Below are 12,340 nucleotides of genomic sequence, written 5' to 3' on the forward strand. Positions count from 1 at the left end.
ATTGCAAGGAGTTTGCAGAAAACAGAAGAACTCCTTAATGTTGAAACAGCTAGTCAGCTAGTGAGATTTTACCAATTTAAGCTAACTCAAACTGTAAAAAACTCATACAGAAAAAAAACTTTCCATGACACTGGCTGCTCAGTACTACCGGTGCGTAGCAGAGACATGCGAGCAGATACATGCAGTCTGTGTCTGTTGAAATAAAGCTCTAAAGAATTTGTGCAAAACTCTTAAAACTGTTTTAATAAATCCAGATGTAGCCAAGACAGCAAAAACCAGTAAAAAGAATGTACAAATTTTAAACAAAAATTGATCATTCGTTCAAAATAAAAAAGGGGTAAAGGGGAAAAAGGGGGGTCTCCCCCATTTTAAACATAATCGCTCCTATATCATCCAGCTGAGAAAACAGAAAATAACAAGTCTATTATGAATGTCCCTGCTATTTATGGATGATATTTTATATTATCATATTGTTTATAATTAAAGGGAAATAAAAGATTATTGTGAAAAACAAAATTGAATTTATTGTCTGAACCATAAAGTCTATTTGATAATGCCTGCAAAACCCAAAACTGTCAATAATTTATGGATTGTTATTGTTTCTTTTTTAACATTTTTCCATAGTTGGTTCACTAAGAGCATCACAAAAAAAATATTAATTAATGCATTTATTCCATGAGGCATGGCTGCAATAGTGTAAATGGTTTACAGAAGACAAATATAGTTATTTTTAGAGTGGTATTTGTGTTTACTGTGACTGTGATGAATTCATAAATACTTTTTTATTGTCCCCTTTATTGGTATGCCAATAAATGACTAATAAATGACTAAGACAGACTATATGAGCCATTAAAAACTCTTCATATGTTTCCTTTGCATGTACTGATGTATTTGAACTGATCACATAATTCTTCTCCTACTTGTCCTCCCCCTCTGCTCTCTATTTTTAGTCTTCTTTGACCTTCTCCAAGGATCTCACCAAAGCTTTGGGTGCAGGGCTGTTGCCCAACCCGCTGGCCGTTGCCGCAGCTATGGCCGCAGCTGCTTCCTCGAACCCACTGGCTCTCCGCGCGGCTGCCCCCGGCCCTCACCCGCATCCCCACCACCTCTTGCAAGGCCCGCCTCTCAGCCATGCCATCTTGAGACCTGCCCCTGGGCCCATTCGCACCACCCATGGGCCCATCCTCTTCTCTCCATACTGACACATCATCCTGTGACTTCATCCAGTCAGAAACATCCTCTCCAAAAGCACACTGTGAAGCTAGAAAGAAACAACAACAAACAGCAACTGATAAGGGGGGAAACATCCAGTAGTTTAAATATCTGATAGAATAGCGAGGGAAAGGAACAGTGGGAGGGAGTACAAGTATTATGTGTCTCTTTTTCCCTTTACGTGAAACTCTCCACTCACTCATCCTCTTTTTCAAAGGACTTCTGATGGCTCTGTAAAATGAATGGGTGAAGGAGAGAATTCATTATGCATCATACTATCTTGTACATTTCCCATTTCCCCTTGTCCTTCCCTTGCACTGTGGCCAAAATACAACCATGTCAATATAGAAAAAAACTACACAGACTGCGCAGACCTTTCTAAAAATGTCAAACCATGCATAGTGTTAAATTGTTATTCTGGGACAGGGGGATGTTTCTCCTGTTATCACAGCTCAACTTCTTCTTGTCATCCTATGCACCTCAAAAACCAGGACAATAATGTTACATCAGTAGGGTAGCTGCTTCCTTCGGTCTTTGCTGTATCCACCACACGTAGCTGTGGTGCTCTCCACAATACTGTACAACACCTGCTCTGCAGAAAGCAGCTCTTCCATTTGTGACACTAGGTCCTCACTAGATGCAACATGACTTTGTCTGACAGGCAGGTGGTACTCGCACCCGAACACATCGGACGAAGAAGGTTTGGGGAACTGTAGGGGATCACACTCTAACCCCCTGTGCCTGGGAAGGTGAGGTGAGAGGAGGATTGGTGCAGGTCAGTGGATAGATTGACCACAGGAAGCATGCAAACACACACACATACATATAGTCCAGAACAAAACTGCGTTTTAAAATAGATAGCACCAACTAACATTGCTACAGGGCACGTCTGCCAGCTTTGATAACAGTCAGAGAAGGACCTCAAAGAAGGCGAAAGGGGAGGGTGGCAACTGCAGGAGTCAAGCTTATGAACATACTGTACTGCTGTATTAAACACATGACAGTCCTATACATCTCATAATGCGTTCAAGTAAAGTATGTGTTATACAGGGGTTGGACAATGAAACTGAAACACCTGGTTTTAGACCACAATAATTTATTAGTATGGTGTAGGGCCTCCTTTTGCGGCCAATACAGCGTCAATTCGTCTTGGGAATGACATATACAAGTCCTGCACAGTGGTCAGAGGGATTTTAAGCCATTCTTCTTGCAGGATAGTGGCCAGATCACTACGTGATACTGGTGGAGAAAAACGTTTCCTGACTCGCTCCTCCAAAACACCCCAAAGTGGCTCAATAATATTTAGATCTGGTGACTGTGCAGGCCATGGGAGATGTTCAACTTCCCTTTCATGTTCATCAAACCAATCTTTCACCAGTCTTGCTGTGTGTATTGGTGCATTGTCATCCTGATGCACGGCACCACCTTCAGGATACAATATTTGAACCATTGGATGCAAATGGTCCTCAAGAATGGTTCGGTAGTCCTTGGCAGTGACACGCCCATCTAGCACAAGTATTGGGCCAAGGGAATGCCATGATATGGCAGCCCAAACCATCACTGATCCACCCCCATGCTTCACTCTGGGCATGCAACAGTCTGGGTGGTACGCTTCTTTGGGGCTTCTCCACACCGTAACTCTCTCGGATGTGGGGAAAACAGTAAAGGTGGACTCATCAGAGAACAATACATGTTTCATATTGTCCACAGCCCAAGATTTGCGCTCCTTGCACCATTGAATCCGACGTTTGGCATTGGCATGAGTGACCAAAGGTTTGGCTATAGCAGCCCGGCCGTGTATATTGACCCTGTGGAGCTCCCGACGGACAGTTCTGGTGGAAACAGGAGAGTTGAGGTGCACATTTAATTCTGCCATGATTTGGGCAGCCGTGGTTTTATGTTTTTTGGATACAATCCGGGTTAGCACCCGAACATCCCTTTCAGACAGCTTCCTCTTGCGTCCACAGTTAATCCTGTTGGATGTGGTTCGTCCTTCTTGGTGGTATGCTGACATTACCCTGGATACCGTGGCTCTTGATACATCACAAAGACTTGCTGTCTTGGTTACAGATGCGCCAGCAAGACGTGCACCAAAAAATTGTCCTCTTTTGAACTCTGGTATGTCACCCATGATGTTGTGTGCATTTCAATATTTTGAGCAAAACTGTGCTCTTACCCTGCTAATTGAACCTTCACACTCTGCTCTTACTGGTGCAATGTGCAATCAATGAAGACTGGCTACCAGGCTGGTCTAATTTAGCCATGAAACCTCCCACACTAAAAGGACAGGTGTTTCAGTTTCATTGTCCAACCCCTGTTGTATATGACACTGAAAAGAGCATAGGTTATATTTGGTAAGTTCTCTTTTCTGTTTACATCATCAGGAAAGTTGAAATCCTCACATCGCCATGCTCCTTCCTCTCAGGCTGAATTTCTGTGTAGGTGGGCAGGTATGATTTAAACCTGACCCTGTGTTCTGATGTATTTATGTTGTTCCTGCATGTGTCCTTACAAAAAGGCTCTTCAGGGACAAGCATTAGCATCACAGGGTTGAACCCTTTCATTCCTTCAAAGTCCTCCTCCACCTCCTTCTCACCTGGCTGATATCCAAAGGTTTGTTTTTTTGTTTGTTTGTTTGTTTGTTTGGGTCAATAAAAAAAAAAGCTATGTCTGTCAACTGGCAGACCAGGAACCTGAAAGGGAACCGAATGAATAGCATGCATTCTTAGTTTAAAATGATCTTGAGCTGGAGTGATAGCCGAGCCAGAAGCCAAGAGAAGGCGCCCAGAAGCCGAAGCCGAGACGTCCTGCTTGAGGCAACTATTGATACTTCCTGTCTTACAACTGAAAGCCATGACATGCACCATGATTTGTTTCCTTTTACAAAGACTGGTGAGCACTTTGTTTAATCTCGGTTTGGACTGTTGCTTTGTGTTTATACCACACATAAACAATGAGCAGATAAAAAAATATATATATATAGAATATTTTTGTAGGTAGGAAATGTTGATCAATTCATCAATGAAAGGAACTGAAGAAAGGGGTTGCATTTTTTTGGTGGATTTTATAAACAAGACTCACACTCTTGGGCATTCTGTTTGTACTCGGAAGTTGGAATATCTGACTGACAACTTATCATTTTGAATTAGCTGTAATTATGAGATAGTGTTTCATAATCATGGACAACATTCCTGGTTTTTTTTTAATCGGGCTTCAATAGAAATGCATCTGGAAAGTTTTCTGTAGTCCACTTTCTATTTAGGAAAGATGGCCCAGCCCCAAGTTTAACATCCAATGTACTGTAGCTGTCACGCTAATATAACTTTGTGAAAGTTGGAGGTGTATATAATTCATTTGTAGAACCTGAAGAAATGAGTTTGCCCTTAGCAACTTTAAAAGAAGTACAAACATTAAAAATGATGTTGCTATTCATATAAACAGGAGATGTGGATGAAAAGTAAAAATGAAAAATGTCCACATAAAGACCTATTTTGATGTCTAAATGTGGTTCAGGTTAATTCAATTAGCTAATTAAGCCTGACTTTCAACATATTTGTTTAGGGTAAAATTGAACGGGATCTTTAGCCCCTAAAACATCACATTTTCAATATGTAAAAACAAAAAACATATAAAAACGTCCATGGACATTTAGTGTTTGGAGAGTTTTAGCTATGGTCTACAGATATATGCATACCATTTAGAGAGCTCCAATAAGGAATATCCTCAATGCCATAAAGTTATAACTAGTCTGTATCGTTCAGTTGCAGCAGGTTAGATTGCTCCTGACATTAGAATGTCTCCTGACATTGCAATGATTTTGTCCGGTTTTTGGTTTTATTAGAATTAAAGAAATAACAGAGTTGATCAACTGTTGTGCTCTGCTGGAGGGATTGCATTTCCAACAATATTGCATAAATCAGAAATAGTGCTGCAAGCTGTAAGTTCGGGGATGAGTATATTGATCTATCAGCACATCCCGCTAGATTTTTGACTTGCAGTATGCACAGCTCGAGTATTACATCATTCTCAGATCAGAGCTCTGACTTCCGAGACAACTGGTATGCAGAATTAAAAACAGACCTGATGAGGAGCCAAATAGAGCTGAGCAACACCAGGCCTCTTTTACTCGACAGCTTGAATCTAAAACCCCTTTATCAAACAAGATGTATACTGTGCCCTATCATTGAGAAACAATGAGCTGTAATGTCTTACCTTTGTCTGAATGTTGCAATGCAATGAGCAATTTTTATCAAAGTAACTTGTTATCATTGTGACATTCTTGTCTGGAGTCGTTTAAAGTAGGAGCATGCCAGATGATGGACTTTTCCTTTTCTTCCATGAGGAGTTTGGGCCCTCCAGGTTAATGAGAGAGGTGTAGCAAAAGGCAGATGCATAGTTTGGCACAGGGACCGACCCTTCATATTAAAGGGCCTTTAAACAATGGGAATCTCTGTTTGGGGAACACGGTATAACACCAGGTATCAAAGGATTATGGCTTGATGATCTTTTAAACAGGCTGTGTTTTTTATTTGGATTCCCTGAGTTGCATTTTTTTTTTAATTTCTGTTTGTGAGTAGCGTATCCAAGTGTAAATGCAGAGGAACGTTTTCGATGCCATTACTTAAAGAAGAAACTGGCTCAGTGTCAGCTTCTACCATCGTGCTCTTTTTGTTGTGGAAAGTAATCTTCGCGTTCATTGTGAGTGAGATGCTGTTCCAGGATTTGTGCTTGCCTTCCTGTTGGTGTGTGTACCATGTATATTCTAGTGTGTGATTGGATCTACTCACTCCTTACCCTCCACTGGTAGCAGGCGGAGGCAACCTGGATCTGAAAAGTGGCCTGAGTTAGTAATTGAGACAAATATCCTGTTTGGTTTGAGAAGATTGTTGAATCAGAAATTATTCTATCATTGAGCTGATCAAAAACTCAGCCTTATCAAAGTGTTAGTGTGAGCATCCCTGCTAGGTCAGTCAATCTAGTAGCATGACTGAAATGTTTAAATTGTCCTAGATAAGTTCGCAAAGGGGAAACAGCCATTATGTCATTCTCATTATTCACATCGGGGAAATAAATATCAGAATCCCATTTTCTGGACTTCATGTTAGCTGTTTGTAGGCTCCTAGCCTTAGCCTTATTCTGCCCTCAGTCTCTCTCTGGGCAAAAACAGAGAAGGAGAGTGACCGAGAGGCTTTGGTGTAATTTTCTCTTGCCAATAAAATTATTTTTGAACTTCATTATCAGAGGGATAAAGTGTTTGTATGGAAAACTGTAGCAATACCTGACTCATTCTGGCTACTCTTGTTTATTGCAATAAGAAAATGAAACAATAAATGTGTATGTGAGTAAAAACTAAATGTAATTTAAAAAAAAAAAGAAACTTTATGGAAAATATTGATATCAAGCAAAACCATTGTGAAAAAAGTAAATGTCAATAAATCATGAAATGAAGTTGTCTGCAGAGCTTTTATAAATCACTCATTGTTGTCATGGTGCCTTTTTGTTCAATACCAAATATTCATAATAACAATAAACACACTTATCAAATAAATTGTAGCCTTGACTCAGAATTAGCCAGATTTTAGACACATCTCTGTTTCATTAGTTGGTTTTAAACACACACCTCAAATAATCTGTATGTACACAGCTGGCTGGTAACCAGGCCGGTTTTGGATATGTTCCTTTGCCCACGGCAAGCACATGTGTAATGTGCCATGTTATATCGAGGCAACCTCAATGGATTTTTAATTGCTTATCCGGTCAGTTGGGACTCGGGGCCTCTATGCTGTGCCCAATGTAAACCCTATCAGAAAACATGGTTGTGCTGGTTAATGATGCTGAAGTTGATATAATTTTTGAGGAGGTAGATTTTGTTTGCATGGGACAAGCTGTTATATGATCTAATTTCAGCGATCCATTTTTTGGTCCCAACAATGTATTCTGAAGATTCAATTCAATTCAGTTTTATTTATATAGCACCAATTCACAACACATGTTGTCTCAAGGCACTTCACAAAAGTCAGGTACATACAGGGGTTGGACAATGAAACTGAAACACCTGTCATTTTAGTGTAGGAGGTTTTATGGATAAATTGGACCAGCCTGGTAGCCAGTCTTCATTGATTGCACATTGCACCAGTAAGAGCAGAGTGTGAAGGTTCAATTAGCAGGGTAAGAGCACAGTTTTGCTCAAAATATTGAAATGCACACAACATTATGGTTGACATACAAGTGTTCAAAAGAGGACAAATTGTTGGTGCACGTCTTGCTGGTGCATCTGTGACCAAGACAGCAAGTCTTTGTGATGTATCAAGAGCCACGGTATCCAGGGTAATGTCAGCATACCACCAAGAAGGACGAACCACATCCAACAGGATTAACTGTGGACGCGAGAGGAAGCTGTCTGAAAGGGATGTTCGGGTGCTAACCCGGATTGTATCCAAAAAACATAAAACCACGGCTGCCCAAATCACGGCAGAATTAAATGTGCACCTCAACTCTCCTGTTTCCACCAGAACTGTCCGTCAGGAGCTCCACAGGGTCAATATACACGGCTGGGCTGCTATAGCCAAACCTTTGGTCACTCATGCCAATGCCAAACGTCGGTTTCAATGGTGCAAGGAGCGCAAATCTTGGGCTGTGGACAATGTGAAACATGTATTGTTCTCTGATGAGTCCACCTTTACTGTTTTCCTCACATCCGGGAGAGTTACAGTGTGGAGAAGCCCCAAAGAAGCGTACCACCCAGACTGTTGCATGCCCAGAGTGAAGCATAGTGGTGGATCAGTGATGGTTTGGGCTGCCATATCATGGCATCCCCTTGGCCCAATACTTGTGCTAGATGGGCGTGTCACTGCCAAGGACTACCAAACCATTCTTGAGGACCATGTGCATCCAATGGTTCAAACATTGTATCCTGAAGGTGGTGCCGTGCATCAGGATGACAATGCACCAATACACACAACAAGACTGGTGAAAGATTGGTTTGATGAACATGAAAGTGAAGTTGAACATCTCCCATGGCCTGCACAGTCACCAGATCTAAATATTATTGAGCCACTTTGGGGTGTTTTGGAGGAGCGAGTCAGGAAACGTTTTTCTCCACCAGTATCACGTATTGACCTGGCCACTATCCTGCAAGAAGAATGGCTTAAAATCCCTCTGACCACTGTGCAGGACTTGTATATGTCATTCTCAAGACGAATTGACGCTGTATTGGCCGCAAAAGGAGGCCCTACACCATACTAATAAATTATTGTGGTCTAATACCAGGTGTTTCAGTTTCATTGTCCAACCCCTGTACATTCCAATTAATCCTAACAATTGAACAGTGCAGTCAGAGTTAGTTATTTATTCAAACTGGATAAATAGTTTTTCTGTCTTAGGAAACCCAGCAGATTGCATCAAGTCAGAGATTTTGGAGTAGAGACATTGGACAGTCACTGGTGTCGACTTTGCAGCAATCCCTCATACTGAGCATGCATGTAGCGATAGTGAAGAGGAAAAACTCCCTTTTAACAGGAAGAAACCTCCAGCAGAACCAGGCTCAGTGTGAGCGGCCATCTGCCACGACCGACTAGGGGTCTGAGAGAACAGAGCAGAGACACAAAGAGAACAAAGAAGCACTGATCCAGGAGTCCTTTCTATGGGAAGGAAAAGTAAATGTTAATTGATGTAGCTCTTTTAGTTGTTTCACCTAGAAAGAAAGAACAGATAAACTCTGAGCCAGTTTTCAAGGTTAGAGTCTGAAAGAGAGCACATATAATTAGTTACATTAAAAGCTCAGTCAATTGCCATGTCTAGGAGAGAGAAAGGGTTAAACACTGAAAGACAGGGCCAAGTGGATCATCGGTAGAGGGTGAGCATTAAGTTGTTGCCAGCAGAAGCTTGGACGATGCCCCTGTCCAGAAAGGTGTCACAGATAGACACAGAGTCAGGCCAGGTGTAGCTTCTAGGAAGAGAAAAGAGGGAGAACATAAAGTTAAAAGCTGAAATAATAGCAAATAATGCAAAATTGGAGAGTAGTGTGAGAATGTAGCGAAGAGAGAGAAAGTGGTCATTATTTCCTCCAGCAGACTAAGCCTAAAACAGCATAACTACATAGATAGTTTCAGTTTATTTATTTATATAGCGCTTATTTACAACAATGTCGTCTGAAGGCACCCTACAAAGGGTCCGGAGCGGAGCGGGGCCGCCAGGGAGGCCAGACCAAACCACCGAGTGCCAGAGCCCAGCCACCCCAGAACGGGCCACGTGTCTGGGCACTGAGTAAGATAATAAACTGGTAAAGTTTGTCCATCTAGAGCCTACTGATGGCCATTGTTATACTAAAAGCCACAACCATTGGGATACCTCTCTCTGTCAGACTGATTATAACCATTGGAAAAGAAAAGGGGTCATACAGGTAGCAGAAATGGAGGGTGTGTTTGCACCTCAACCATAACTGAGCCGGTTTAGGCTAAATCTGACTCCCCTTACTCCAACCAACAGGGAGGGAGGAAGGAAGATAGCTCAGGATAACCTAAGCCACTCTAACTATAAGCTTTATCAAAAAGGAAAGTTTTAAGCCTAACCCTAAAAGTAAACAGGGTGTCTGCCTCACGGACCAAAACCGGGAGCTGGTTCCACAGGAGAGGAGCTTGATCGCCTGCATCACCTGCTACTTCTACCAAAAATTATCACTAGACAGACAGATATAATCAACCATTTTGCCCTTTCATGCATGCATGTGCACTGCAGCCTCTGCCTTTCCCAGCATTTCAATCAATACCCGAAAGAAGAAACAGAAGATTATAAGACATTGTAGTAGTTGTGAATATGCTCAGATTCCAACCAGATGCAAAAGTTCAAGCAGGAACATAAACTGACTTTTACCAGTTAAAGGATTGAAGATGATCATTGCTGTTTTCTTCAACGTTGCCATCCACACCAAAATCTGTCATGATTTGGAGGTTAATGATGTAAAACTCGAGTCTCTGAAGCACTCCAAATTACACTGTAATGCTTTAAAATCTATGGTGAAGTCTGTTAAAATTTGTTTGTCCATCTAACTGTTTACTAATGCCAGTTGATCAACTTGATTCTTGTGTTTCTTCAGTATTTTATTTTTCTTTAGTGTGCATTTTTAAAAGCCTTCTATTTTTTGAAATACTGCACTGGAAATCCATACTTCGCTACCCAGCTGTGTTTTTGCTATCAATATGTCATTTTAGTTAAAAAATACATTACTGGATAATATCTTTAAATTGTTTTTTTAAACACAAATTCAGGTTTTCCGTTTGTATAAAAGACATATAAAACATAAGCAGAGAATTTGTTGCACCTGGAGAAGAATACTATGGTTTCCTTTTATTTATTTATTTATTGGGTATTATTTCTGTATGTTTATTTTAGTTTTTCCCACATCAGGTGTTTAAAGAAGACCTGATGATAAACCAGTTTTAGAAGTAGCACAATTTACTGTGCACATACAAAGAAAGAGGTAGAATACAATCTATGTTTCCAGTGATTCCCACTCCTTGAGGCCTTATTGATGTTGTCATTGCTACTCTTTCACATGTACTCCAGCTCTGTGACACGGGTGATAAAATATGTAATTAACACCTCTTTCACACACACACAACACTATCAGAGCCGTTGATGTTGTGGCAGCATTTATTCCAAATTGTTTCTCGCTGTCTATCTGCTTTTTTTACAGCTAAAAAACAACTATTTTTGTTTTGTTTTACATAGTTTAATAAATTATCTGCAACCATTTCTGTTCATTTGGACTGAGTTTTGAGCAGCCTACATATTTAATGGGATGAGGTAACTGACTTCTAATAAGAAACTGTACACTCTGGTGCTTTTTCAAGCATTTCCTAAGGCTTCAGGTCACTCAGCAGGTCACTCCCACCTTTTAACAATATAAAAATGCAACCACTAGATGGCTCTGCTGTGATGACTGGGAGGCCGGTGGATATAAAACAAAGAAGGATGTTTGCTGTGAGCTGTGTAACAAGGCAGACCTTATAATGAAGACTAACCATCCAACGCCATACAGACTAATATGAACAGCACACAGAAGAGCAGTACTGAATGTATGTCAGGCCTTGCAAGCAGCACCACTAGCAAATCTCTGAGCTGTTTGATAAAAATGAACCCTGAATAAAGTGGCCAGATGGTTGCTGAGCCATCAAAGGTATTGTAAAACTAAATGATGCATACAATCTGCAACCCTTTAAGGTAAAATAATACTAAAATGTCACCAGTAAAAGATGATTATAAATGGTTCTCTCTCACAAAGTCTTTATTTTCTCATATAGATGCCCTCACGCTCAGCCTCCAACATTAAAGTTCTCATCAACAAATGTTGTGAAAGCAGTAAATAAAAACACACAGAAATAAAGGTTTGAGCTTATCTATTTATTTATAGTTACTTAATGTTGCATTCAAGTAATGATCATTTTTAATTCTACAGATGATCTTTAACAATTACATCATCATATGCAGTTATTGACTTCAGTTATTATTGCTTAACAATTAGAATGTGAATTATTTTACTTTTAAAACATCAAAAACAGATGACAGCCTAATCACATCTTTTCTTTCTACTTCATGTTTTAAAACCCTGTTTTTTAACTCCAAACTATAACAGCAAGACTTGTTTTGCACTATAAAGAGAACCTGCAGCTCTTAGGGTCTCGATGCATTGAGATGTGGCAATAATGCCATGAGATCATCGTCAAACATGAGTGCTCAAATGGAAACTGAAGAGGAAGAGATGTTTGGCAGAGCTTTCCTCTAAGCAAAAGGCTGCAGCTTAGATGAGCGGGGAACGTGCTATGAGCTTCTATAGAGTTTTCCATCAATTTGTAGGAGTAACTAAGACTAATCTTTACAGCCTAAGTGAAAGCAAGTATGTTCCATATCAAATGTCAAAGTTCTGAAATAATTCTGTATTATAAAACTAAAAACTAAAAAACACTAAAGACACTTTTTTAATATAAAATTAATAGTGGAAATGATTAAATCTATTTCAAAGCTAGCAGCAAAGCAAAAAGACCACTTCAATGGTCCATGTACTGATTTTCCTAAACACTGCTTTTGAGTCAAAATTTAAATAGGTTTTCAAATAATGACAAGAGCTGTC

General features: G+C 40.3%; 1 protein-coding gene across 2 annotated transcripts in view; it reads left to right on the forward strand.

The window, feature by feature from the left end:
• Positions 1-2,380, forward strand: part of znf385a (zinc finger protein 385A) — a 107,875-nt gene extending 105,495 nt beyond the window's left edge. For both annotated transcript variants that reach the window (XM_047381800.1, XM_047381888.1), the window contains one exon: positions 951-2,380. In XM_047381800.1, the coding sequence (XP_047237756.1) occupies positions 951-1,202 (252 nt within the window). In that variant the 3' untranslated portion in view covers positions 1,203-2,380. The remainder of the gene's footprint in view (positions 1-950) is intronic.
• Positions 2,381-12,340: the final 9,960 nt, after the last annotated feature.

Source organism: Girardinichthys multiradiatus, chromosome 1 (assembly GCF_021462225.1).
Source record: "Girardinichthys multiradiatus isolate DD_20200921_A chromosome 1, DD_fGirMul_XY1, whole genome shotgun sequence".
Taxonomy (NCBI): Eukaryota; Metazoa; Chordata; class Actinopteri; order Cyprinodontiformes; family Goodeidae; genus Girardinichthys; species Girardinichthys multiradiatus.